Source organism: Euphorbia lathyris, chromosome 7 (genome assembly GCF_963576675.1).
Source record: "Euphorbia lathyris chromosome 7, ddEupLath1.1, whole genome shotgun sequence".
NCBI classification, from domain to species: domain Eukaryota; kingdom Viridiplantae; phylum Streptophyta; class Magnoliopsida; order Malpighiales; family Euphorbiaceae; genus Euphorbia; species Euphorbia lathyris.
This window is the reverse complement of record NC_088916.1, coordinates 31,166,812-31,179,796: the sequence shown is the minus strand read 5'-3', so window position 1 is coordinate 31,179,796 and position 12,985 is coordinate 31,166,812. Positions and strand designations below refer to the sequence as shown.

The 12,985-nt window shown below is 36.5% G+C and overlaps 1 protein-coding gene across 1 annotated transcript; it reads right to left on the bottom strand.

Moving 5' to 3' along the window:
• Positions 1–884: 884 nt before the first annotated feature.
• LOC136235884 (transcription factor VIP1) lies at positions 885–12,318 on the bottom strand. Its single transcript, XM_066025965.1, has 4 exons — positions 11,511–12,318; positions 11,054–11,186; positions 1,708–1,792; positions 885–1,467 (listed from the first exon to the last, which is right to left on the bottom strand). Exons 1-4 carry the CDS (start codon positions 12,083–12,085, stop codon positions 1,211–1,213), a joined length of 1,050 nt encoding a protein of 349 aa, XP_065882037.1. The 5' UTR covers positions 12,086–12,318; the 3' UTR covers positions 885–1,210.
• Positions 12,319–12,985: the final 667 nt, after the last annotated feature.

Genomic DNA, 12,985 nt, shown 5'->3' with positions numbered 1-12,985 from the left:
TTCTTTTAGGTTGTAAATCTCTCTCTATATATATACATATAAAAAGACTAGAGCCTCAATAAGTTGTTTTTGTTTTCCTATATTTAATAATATATTCAACAGTAGATATAAAATTGTAAGGTAATTATGTAGCTTAAAGTAAATTTCTGGACTTGTTATTGTCGGGATCTATTTATTTACCTCTTGTTTTGTGTCAAAATATACGTCAATTATATATTCTTGTTAAATAAAATTCTTAAATGTTATCATCATCAATGAGAATTTCAGCAATTTGAATATTTTATTTCTCGGCATAAGGAATTACATTACAGACTTTTTTCATTTTGAAATCATTTATATTCATAAAAGACTTTTATATTAGTAAAGAGTACAAATAAATAATTTTTAAATTGGATTTCAAAATTGAATTGCCATAATATTAGCAAAGGGAAAAGTTAAGACATGGTAATTATAATTTACTCTATATACTATACATGGATAGAATGGTACAATACATAGGTAGAATGGGTATTAGAGAGAAAAAAAAACATGTGTTCCATAATAAAAACTTCTCTCAAATGTACCACAAAAGGTTTGACATTTTGGGCACTAAAAGATCCAACTCCAAAGAATCAGGAGTACACAGAGGACTTTTTGATGGTGAATATTAGTGATGAAATTCTCCACAATAACAGCTATTAATTTATAATGTCAATTTTTTTCCCCAATTTGTCTTCAATTCAACCAGACAATGAACTTGTATGATATGTACAAGCACCAACAAGTGTTTTGCTCTAACTCGTTAATTCAGCTGGAAATATAACACAAACCCATACTCAAATTTTTTTATTTTGGGGTCCAATTGAAAGAAATTTGGAAACACGTTTACAAAAAAAAAAAAAAACTGTAAAAAGATGTATCCTTTTTTTTCCTATTAACTTCAAAAAGTAGCTCTTACACTATATATGAAAAGAAAACATCACGGTAATGAAACATATATCAATTATTTTCAAAGATAACTAATTCCTATTGAGCATGTTATAATTCATCTATCCTAAACACAACAGTTTGTTTTATGTGACAGAAATCTGCTCCGGCAACCCTTTCACCTGCAACACATATACAATGCTTTTTTTGATTACATATACAACATGCTACCTTGTCAATTAATCTCTATTTCTTCCATTTTATAACTCCCAACTCATGTACTCTCCTGTTCTGTGTATCGACACTAGACTCTTTGGTTGAAGTTTCCAAAACCAGGATGCTTCTGCCCATTCACACTCTGGTTGTTGCCAGATTGCTGAGGAATGTGACGCTGCTGCTGCTGCTGCTGCGGATTGCCAAAGTGATGTTGATGTAAGGCTGGCTGATGGGATGAAAATTGCTGATTCAATCCTCGGTTGAAAGGATTTCCATTCCCAGATGGGATTTGGCCCGTTGCTATTTTAAGCCGCTGAACCTCTTCCCTCAATGCTTCATTAAGAGCTGCAACCACACAAAAAACACATAAAGGATATGGATGAATATGTGTGTCATCCTAAAAGAGAAGATATTCTTTTCATGCACTCACTAGAATTGAACTCTCAAAAAAGAGTATGAAGTCAAGAATTCATATCTGAGATAATTAAAATGCCTAATAACTAGATAAACATGATTACTCAAGTTATATAGCTTCCAGATGACCCCTATAAAATTCCAGAAATATTTCCTCGTAAACATGCGTACCATCTCTTAGTTGTGCTTGTTGCTCCATAGCCTGTAATCGCATTTTCAGTTCCTTATTCTCAACAGTTAACCCAGTAGTGTCTCTCTGCATCAAAGAAAGAGTATAAATGAACATTTTCCTCCTAAAAGTGTTAACCCCCAAAAAAGAGACTAATTGCAGTAAGATGGAAAATCTATCCTATAGGTAAGAGATTAAATGCATAGAGAGAAACTCCTCATAAATGAAGAAAAACATATGTTCACACAACAAAATTACTAATCAAGGATTTTCCCACAAGTCAATAAATATAGTTTTTCCGTGTAACATGGGGCATTGTCCAGGCAATAAGCAGGTTGAGTATATATGAACTGGTATAAATACAAAGATTGCATTCACACAGTCCAAAAAACTTAGATACAAATAAAGCAAGCTGCAAAATTTAAGCAGGTTGAGTATATATGAACTGGTATAAAGAGGAAGATTGCATTCAAATAGTCCAACAAATTTAGATACAAAGAAAGCAAGCTGCAAAATTTAAGCAAGATGAATATGACAAAAATGTGACTGAAATATGAAATATTGATTCATTTACTTTCTATATTGATTCAATGTGAGACGAAAGAAGGAGTGGAGATGAAGTTGGAACTATGGAGACAAACTCTAGAATCTAGAGGCTTTAAGTTGAGCCAAAGTAAGACGGAATATTTGGAGTGTAAGTTTAGCGGCCATAGGAGTAGGGAGGCATGGACAATCACCCTAGATGGGAGAGTTGTTCAGGCCTCGGATTGCTTCCGGTATTTAGGATCTATTATCCAAACGGATGGAGAAGTAGATGGAGATGTTGCTCATAGGATTAAAGCTGGTTGGTCGAAGTGGAAGAGTGCTACGGGTTTCCTTTGTGACCCCGGCATGCCTAATAGATTGAAGGGGAAATTCTACCGGACGGCAATTAGACATTGTTATATGGTACGGAGTGTTGGACAGTGAAACACTGCCACATCCATAAGATGTCGGTGGCGGAGATGCGTATGTTGAGATGGATGTGTGGTCATACGAGAAAGGATCGGGTGAGTAACGAAATAATTAGGACAAAAGTAGGGGTCACATCTATTGAGAATAAAATGAGAGAAAACCGACTAAGGTGGTTTGGCCATGTGAGACGTAGAGCGCTTGATGCGCCGGTTAGGAGAACCGAAGAGTGGCAAAGGGATGTAGTGGTGAGGGGTAGGGGAAGACCTAAGCAAACTTGGAGGAGGGTGATCGAGAGTGATATGAGTTTACTGGGAATTGAGGAAAATATGGTAGTGGATAGGACGGAGTGGAGGGAGCGAATTTGTGTTGCTGACACGACTTGATTTCACGGTTTTATATGATGGTTCATGTTAGCCGACCCCGAATCATTTCGGGACTAAGGCTTTGTTATTGTTATTGTTGTATTGATTCAATGAGAATAATCAAATAAACTCTCATGGCACTAAAGAAGCGTGAGCTTGCAGTACACAAAATCCTTCGCATATGAAAACATCTCATAAATGTCTAAATCAAGCATAATCCATATCTGTTGAACGTGGCCAACATCTCAAATAAAATGAATGCTAGAGCTATATCATAAGGCAAAACCATACTACCATCAGCAGATAAAGGCTAGATAACAGTAAGACATCTGCCCGAGCCTAGAATGGCACAAAATCCTAGCCTGGATAAAGGGCGACCCGGTGCACTACGCGTCCCCGCTGAGCAAGGATCCGGGGAGGGGTCCCACCACAAGATGTACTGGGGGCAAGCCTTCCCCTGCCAATTTATTTGGCAAGAGATCGCTCCTAAGACTCGAACCCGTGACCTCTTGGCACAAAATCCTAGCCTGGATATCAGCCAAATTTTCTTAACTTGTATAACTGGATGACCTTGTAAAGACAGAGGTATTAATATAGGGAATTGCAGCCCTATACACGTACAAACCACTTAAATGCCATTCATAATTTTGAAGACAGCTTGCACCATTGTCATTAGACCTGTTCACGGGCCCAAGTACCCGCCCAGGCCCACATCCAATGGGCATGGGCTGGGCTTGGACAGGGAAAAATGACATTAGACTCAGCCCAACCTAGGTCTACCTATTTTTGCGCAGGAATTGGGATTTAAACAATAGGATGGACCCAACCTATTAATATTAATTATATGTATGACATTATTATTCAGATATTGTATATATATATATTGTTTTATATAATATAGTTTAAAAATGAAATATATATAAGGTGAGTTTGTTTGGGCTGGGCTCAGGATTTGAGTTTCAAGCCCAAGCCAGGTCCAAGTCCGGTTAGATTGATAGAAGGTTCAGCTGGGCTTGGACTGAGTGTTTTTAGGCATAAGCCTGTGAGGCCCGGCCCATGAACAAGTCTAATTTTCATTGGCTTATTTTTCATTGGTCCTTTTTGTTTCTGATGATGGACCCCAGAGAGGCCTGAATCCCATGAAGGCATGAGCATCGAGCAATCCAATTTTTTTTCCCAAACATTCCAACCTTTCTTTCACTATAAGATTGGTATTGGGGCCAATTTAGTTTTTGATTTGATCTCGCTTGATGGTAAAAGTTTAGTTGAGTTGTTTCAGGTGATTAATATCAGATTATGATGTTCCTAGCATAGTTACTAAAGGCGCACTAAGACGCAAAGGGTCCTAGAGCCTAGGCACACGGTGCAAAGCTCAGGTGCACGCCTAGGCAACAACACAAGGCCCACTAAAGAAATAATATATAAAATCATAAATAACAACAATTAACATTTCTAAAATGCAACAAATACTAAATCATATCCAATTATTCATAACCTTAATCATAAAATGCATGAAATAAATTTGAAATCAACTACTAACTCTTCCATAATCACTAATTCATAATAAAAAATTCTAAATCTGAAGACTAAAGTTCAACCAAATCCTAAGTTAATTAACTACTAGTACAAGGACTACTTTTTCAAGATTAAAGTCTCCAGTTGCGATATTACTAAACTCTTCTAATGGAGCAGCGCTTTTTTTTGTTGTTGTTCTTTGCGACATTTCTTCCGTCCAAATCTTCTTTCCTTTTTGTCAGTTCTTCATGTTCTAATTTAAATTCAGCCGTAGATCATATAGATAGGAAAGGGCCAAGAATAGAACATTTTATTTATAACTTAGGACCTTAAAAAACAATAGCTTCTAAATTTGTGCCTAGACACGCCTCCGGCAAGGCACGCACAGCTTTTCAGGCGACATGTTAGGAGCCTAGCCTTTTGAGCCTGAGGCGCTCATTTGATAACTATGGTTCCTAGGCATGCTAAACTGTGTGATTTGGGGAGAAATGGCAAGTGTCATACCCAATCCTTTTGATGATATTACTCAAACTGCTTGGAGAAATTTGATGCAGGAAAGTCTTAATGACGCAGCTGATGTGATACTTTGGGAAGGGGAAAGGGGTCATTGTTACTCTACCAAAGATAAGTGGCAAAGGCTACATTCGAGAGTGCTCCTGTTTGCTGGTGGAAGATGACAAGGGGTAAGTACTGCATTCCTCATCACGAGTTCATTGTTTGGATGGGTATTTATAATAAGTTGCCTGTAAAGGAGAGACTGTTGATAATGTTTGTGGTTGTGCAATTCTCATATTGAGAATGTGGAGCATTTGTTTTTTTTTTGTTTTATTGTGCTGTGTATATGTCCGTCTGGCAACACAACTTAGAGTCTTAGACAAGTGTCAGATTCAAAGGGGTGTCTTGGATGAGGAAGTTAGCTGGACGCACGCGTGGGCATACCGCAGGTAAGTCTATGTGGGCAACCTTGTGGCATGTAGCTTCTGCTGCTGTCTGTTGGATTTGGATGGCTAGGAATCATATTAGTTTTCAGCGAGCTACTGTAGTAGGAATTGGATTATTCATCAGATTGTAAAGATGAGTTTGATAATGTGAAGAAATCTTACACAAAGTCCCTTCCAAAGGGCGGATCCAAAATCAAAGGTCCCATTACGGGTAGATTCACTTCCTAGAGAAGTGGTCATTAAAAATCCTGTCAAGGGCGGATACATCTTTCTCAAAGAAAGAAATCCTTAAAGCTTATCGCAAGCTTACTGGGGGACGGCTGGCCACCTACCCTAGATTCGGTGGAATAAGTTTAAACAACAACAACAACAACAACAAAGCCTTAGTCCCGAAATGATTCGGGGTCGGCTAACATGAACCATCATATAAAACCGTGAAAATCAAGTCGTGTCAGCGACACAGATTCGCTCCCTCCACTCCGTCCTATCCACTACCATATTTTCCTCAATTCCCAATAAACTCATATCACTCTCGATCACCCTCCTCCAAGTTTGCTTAGGTCTTCCCCTACCCCTCACCACTACATCCCTTTGCCACTCTTCGGTTCTCCGTCCTATCCACTACCATATTCTAAGTTCAAACATGCGATTTGGTGGAATAAGTTTAAACACTTAAAAAAATATATTCTCAAGTTCAAAGATGTGGAATAAGTTTAAACACTTAAAAAATATTCTCAAGTTCAACATGCAATAAAAGAAGAAACAACGAAACTCTTCACAAAATGCAAAATATGGCGAACAAAGGAAAAAGCCCCGCGAGGCGAATGCCTAGATGGCAAAAGTAAAGTCTATCAAATGGCGAATGGCGCAAAGAACGCTTAAAAAGAAGCCCGAGGTGGCGAATGCAAAATATGGTGAACAAAAAAGCCCCACGAGGCGAGTGCCTAGATGGCAAAAGTAAAACCTATCGAATGGCGAATGACTCAAAGAACGCCCAAATAAAGCTACAATTGGCGAATCTTCTTCATCAAAAGCAATGAAGCCTCGTCTTCATCCAAGATAATGAAGCCTGGTTTTCATCAAAGATAATGAAGTCTCGCCTTCATAAAAACAAAGTAAAAACACTTTGGAAAATAAATAAAGGCTAAAAAAGGCAAGTGCCTAGAGTGCCAAAACCCTAAAAAAGCGAATAAAGCTTAAAATGGGGAACAAAGCTAGAGTGGCGAATGTCTAGAATGACGGTAGAACTACGTGGCTTTGATTCCCAAAAAATTAATGGGGTACGTAGGAAGCTTGACAAAATAAGAAATTATCAAGTTCAAGCCAAAAAGATTGGTATATTTTGATAAGTCGAGAAAGGAGAGTTTTTTGAGTTACACTCCCGAGCACTTTCATTGGCTTATTTGATGCTTAGAAAATTTAAATGACGTGACCCATTCCTACTTGTCTGGGGAAATATGTTTAATGGAAAAACATTAAATATAAAACACGCTTTAGACATCCCTAAAGAGCTTTTTATACCTTTAGGGGGGCTTCTGATAACCACCCAAATTATTCAAGAATGAGGAATAAAGGGAAATTAATAGAAATAGTGGCAAACCATTATTCCTTATAAAAGTGGGATTTATGCATTTATGCATGATTAATATGGAATTAATGATGATTAATGCAGAGGTCTCTATACCATTATCAAGGAGAAACCTCCAACATTGATGATACTAACAACTCCATTAGTACTGAAACCATCGAGTATAACTAAAGTAATATCAAAACCCACATTCAAGGACAATAAAGAGGATTAATGCGATTGTTACAGAATTGCATATAAATACCCCAGCTTCCTGGAATCAAAGGTACACACAATATTCTAACCCTACTTTGTGATTACACAATATTCTAACCCTACTTTGTGATTACAGATTATTCTCTCAAGAATATTATTGACTTAGGCATCGGAGTGTCCCCGGCCGATCCCAACGGCGCCTCATAGGGAAGTGCTCCGATCAAGGATATTTTCACAAGTTATCATACGGCAAGGGGGGCTACTTATGTTGCTAGAAAAAGATATGTGAATATTACAAATCAAATGGGAAGCAGAAAAATAAAAATGGTAAAATCCGGAACTACTAATCAGAACTTTTGTTTTAAAAATCCTTCTAAAAATTGGTAGAGTAGTGAAATCTCTTTTTCATTCTATTTATTCCATTTTATTTTGAACTGTTTCCAAGTCCACAGCCTTAGAATTACCTTCAACAGAATAAATTCCAAAGAGGTCAATTTATCTTGTTAAAAAACCTGATTGACAATTAGCTCTAAATAATCTGAAGATCTAGTGAAGCAATTGCAAAAGCAGCCAGTTTATATTAATTTAAACACGAAATGATCTCTTTACAGTTGCTCAGTTGCTAGGGCAATGCAACAAGACATTGCCCCATCAAAGGCATTATCTATTATGGAAAGCATGATGGTTTCCAGAAAAAGAACAAATATCTATTGAAAATCAAAACACTACAGTATTTCTGGAACCAAGCTTATTAAGAGGCACAGTTGGCCTCAATAAACATGATTACTTCACTAATGAGTCAGGTCTATTACACAACCAATTAAAAGTTCATAGATAGGAATTTAAACTGTTAAAATAACATTTTCTGATTCCATTATATCATGTGTCCATCACCCAATTAGAAATTCATCACTTGAAACTTTTCTTATTGAAAGTACTTGTCATGATTATTAGAGTAAAAAGAATAGGTTAATTAGTTAAATGTATGTTCAAAGTGTGAGGAGGGAAAACTAGGATAAAGATCATAGGATTTTATGTGTTTAGATGTTTTAGTGTGTACTGAGACCGAAGAGTAGATCTATTATTGTAGTAATGCGTTAGTGTGTTTATTTCTCTTTTTAAATGCTTTAAGAGTGTTTAAATGCTTTCTTAGTTATTGTTTTCGTTTTTATTGAGTAATGTGATAACAAAACTTTCCATATTTTGAATTCACATTTTGTCCTAAGAGTAATTTGATGAATTGAAATGGAATTAGATTGATTCGTTAAGATAGTTTAACCTTGATACGGTGAAATTTCACTTTGACAGTCAATTATCCTAACAATTGCAATTTGAATGGAAGCTTGAAACCATAGGAACTTTAAATAGGGACATAGCTTTGAAAAGTAAACTTGTATGTGTTTTCTTTATTGAACGTATTGAGGTATAAACTGGTTAAAGAACAAAAAAGTCAAATCTATTGTGAGTATTTTGAGCCTTCAGAAAGAGTAATTAACTTCAAAATTTGCTCAAGTTTCTTTTTCAAAGTCATACTTGCACTGTTGATGTATGCGTCTTTTTCACACATGAGTCAAAGCTACACACGTCCAACTAAGTCATAGCATGATAGAGGCAACTAGGTTTAGCCCGTTGCAATTATAGACATTTTCTTGATTAGCCAAAAACCTGTACATCATGGTGGTAAATCCCTGTTGAAACCTCGTATACCCCTTTCTTTAGTTTAACCTACCCAAAGACTTCATAAATATCCTTTGATATCCATGGAAATATTTTATTCTTCTGTGCAAAAATTCCGTTTAAAACTTTTGAATAAAATTCCATATAAAAGTTCTTAAACTGTTAAAAGACAGCAAATCAGATGTTTTGCAGCAGCCTATGTTACACGGACACTTCTAGTTAGTAGTGTTTGTGCGTTTCATGTCCGTTTTCACTTCGTATCCGTGTTTATTTTTGTTTGTAGGCTATTTTTGTTTGAAGAAGCATTTGATGTCAATAAAAGCTTGGAAGTTACAAAGGGGTGGGTATGCGTATTTATGTACACTTAAATGTAATTAAAGCTATGAGGTTTTATTTCATTTATTGTAAATAGGAGTTACCCTTGTTCTCCTATAAATAGCTTTCTAGTTAGAAGTAGAAGAGAGCTTAGTTAGATTTAATTTACCCGCACTTTTATTTCCAAGTAAGTTATAGTTTTGAACTATGAAGCACGGACACGGGTGCGGATGCGGACACGGCAAACGGCATTTTTAGAAAATATGTGACACGGGTGCAGCAGGGACACGGCAAATTTTAAATAATTAATTATATATATATTAGATATAAAAATATATAAAAAACATGTTAAATCACAAATCGGAATCGTGATGTTAGGAGAAGAACCCAGGAGAAGAATAGCAGCGCATGAGAAGGAAGAACCCAGGAGAGAAGAAATTGTTTCTGATTATTCCCAAACAAAAACGAAATCGTGATGTTAGGAGGGGTTGAAATCGCGATTTGCGCAGGAAGGAGAGAAGACCTAATTCTAATTCGTGCGATAGAGATTATAATTTAGGATTTTTGACAAATTGCATAATTGATCCTTAAATTTTATAAAAAAATTTAAAAAAAAACCCTAATTTTAAACTTTTTTTTACCCCAGCCGTGTCCCCAGCTGTGTCCCGCCGTGTCCCCATCCGTGTCCCATTTTCCGGCCGTGTCACCGCCGTGTCCCGCCGTGTCACCGCCGTGTCCCCGAGTCCGGTGAGTCCGACTCGGCCACGGCGACCCCGGGGAAGAGTCCGTGCTTCATAGGTTTTGAAGTTATTTCAATTCAAATCTTCTTTTATTCAATCAAACTTTCTCTTATTTCTCGCTTTCAAATACTTATAAGCAATTTCACTTTACAATTTAAGTTTTCAATTCTAATCACCAACTTAAATATCCATAAAGGGTGGCCCGATGCACTACGCGTCCCCGCTTAAGCGAGGGTCCGAGGAGGGGTCCTACCACAAGGATGTAGTGGGAGCAAGCCGTCCCTTGCCAATTTTTTGGCAAGAGGCCGCTCCTAAGACTCGAACCCGTGACCTCTCAGTCACACGACAACAACGTTTACCGCACCAACTTAAATATCCATCCGCTTAAATAATAAGAAATCTGATTAAGAGTTAGTACCCATATTCGGTTCTTCGAAACTGTACCGCTAGATGTGATGGAGTACACTTGCTCTATAAGGAATAGCGTTATGTTTTCCTTATTATTGAAAACCTAAAATAGTTGATAAATGACACGTAACAGATGGACTAAACTAATCAAATACAGCCACATGCTGAAGAGTCATGGCTCAAACTAGCAAATTTTGACAAATTAAATTATTGCCACAAGGATTTAAGTAACAGAAAAAGCAACAGAAACTAATCGTATTTTAATTAGAACCAGCAGACACTGATTGATGTTACTTAGGGAACTTAGAAACCTCCAAAATGCATCTATTTTAACGAGAACATGAAGTAATATACATCTAAAAAAACCCATTTAGCATGGAAAAAGACAATTGTAGGAGAATAATGAAATGACTGACAAGTTCATGTAGCTTTTCTTTTCTTGTAACGTGTGCAGAAACTACAAGAATAGCTCCAGAAGACAAAAAAAAAAAATCTAAAATAGAAATAGTGAAAAAGACTAATATAAAAATTGTGGAAGTAACATGAAAACTCCAGGCACATCATGAGGAATTCATCAAAAGTACCAAATGCATAACAAATTTTCTTTGATATATGACGACAGAAGTTGTCAATAAACAAAGATCAATCAATACCTGCAGCATTGTGACCTGTGCAGAGAGGGTAGTTGCTTCTGTTTGAAGTGTCTGCACCTTCCTCTCCAACTCACTAGTGTACCGAATTTTCCTCTCCTTTGACCGGGCTGCTGATTGTCTATTTGCAAGAATTCTACAGCATACAAACATTTCATAAGAAAACCATGGCAATCAGTTCTCAATAACCATCCCTCTTCACATTATACTAACTCAAATCCAGCAATTTGATGAAAGAAAACTAAGATGTATCTATCAAGCTCAGGACTAGGATTGGATTCTCAGACCACCATAAACTATAATTTCATCAATTATACCAAAATCATACTCTTATATCATTTTGAAATATAAAATCAAGCTCAGAGACGAGTGTATTCATCCAAACAAGATGTGAAATTAAAAAATTCTGGAAGGAAAGTTGAATTAAACATTCACAAACATAAAAAAAAAAAAAACGCACCTTTTAGCTCTCTTGGGATCAATTAAAGCGAGTTCAGCAAGTTTATCAGGACCCATAGCTTTCTTGACACCATCAATCATAACATAATCCGTCTCAAAAGAAGACGTACTCGACCCATCCATCGAATTGCTATGTCTATGGAAAGCCCTCTTCTCTCTAGTACCTACTTCAGGTCCGGCAGCCGCCGTCCCCATCGATTTCCCGCCAAACTTGTCATCTCCTCCCCCGCTCGTAAGGCCCAACCCATCAAAAAAATCCGAGTCCACGGACAAGCTACGGAGGTGATTGATGGGTTTAGGCTTAGTATTGGAATTGGGACCACTGAGAGATGCGGAGTCATCGGACATGGAGCCGGAATCGGCGGGCATCGGAGCGCCGCCAAGAACTGGGTTAGGAGTAGGGAGGTCAAGGGAAGAAAGGTCGAGCTCGGAAGGGTCAAAGAGGAGAAATTCGTCGAATCGGAAGGAGGTGTCGGAGTGAGCACGTCTGTGGTGGGATCCGCGTTGAGGAGTTTCTGGCATCTGCTCTATGTCCATAGTCGTTGGCTGCTTTCCGATGTACTTCGACGGGTCCATTTCCGATCCGCCGGCAGTAGTAGGTCGTATTTATGGACTGAACTGAAAGGCTGTGATTTGGGAAGGTGGAGTAACTTATTATAGTTAACTGAAAACACTATCAAATGTTTTTTTTTTTTTTTTTTTTTTGAAAAAAACACGATCAAATGTTTTGTTTTCTAACAAGAGAAGAGAAGAGAAGACTAACTAGAAGCCGAATAGGGCATTATTGCAACACATGTTTCCGGCTCCGATTAAGCTATAAATATGTAATCTGATTTCAACCTTAAAAAATTTGGTACTATAACCAAAATAGCTTTAATTTTTTTTTTAAAATAGCGATAAATTAATCTCAATGAATAAAATAATTTTTATTTCCTATCACGGGTCGTATTAAATACACGTAGAAATTCAAGTATTTATTAGAATTACACACAAATGACAGACTAATCAATAAAATCTCATTATTTATTAACGCCTGTCAAATTCAAAATCTCATTTTCAAACAACTAAATAACCATTCAAACAATTTAATTGGTCAATAAAATTTATTTAAATCTAAACAAAATAATCAAATCCAGCAATATAATAAATTCTAATGAATGTCTATAAAATTATTAATGATAATGAAACTTTTGTGTTGACCAACATAAATATAAAATGAAATTGAAAAAAACTAATAAATGAATATTCCAAATCTACCTTGCAAATTTCAATGTGGCAAACGTTGAGTTGCCTATTCAATAAATATAATTACCTATATTTATATACATAAATATATACACACATATGTATAAATAATTTCATTCATCTTATATTTAATTAATAAAACAATCAATCAATTAAAAATAAAATATAAACATATCATCTCATACATGACTCGATTTATTCAAACATCAAAACTATAACTTACTATGCTCG

What these genes read in the sequence shown, in the direction of transcription:
- LOC136235884 (XM_066025965.1), bottom strand. Translation starts at nt 12,085, where the DNA reads ATGGACCCGTCGAAGTACATCGGAAAGCAGCCAACGACTATGGACATA. An exon ending in CACAGGTCACAATGCTGCAG is followed by an intron (nt 1,793 to 11,053) that starts GTATTGATTGAT and finishes TCTTTGATGCAG; the next exon opens with AGAGACACTACTGGGTTAAC. An exon ending in ACAAGCACAACTAAGAGATG is followed by an intron (nt 1,468 to 1,707) that starts GTACGCATGTTT and finishes GTGTGGTTGCAG; the next exon opens with CTCTTAATGAAGCATTGAGG.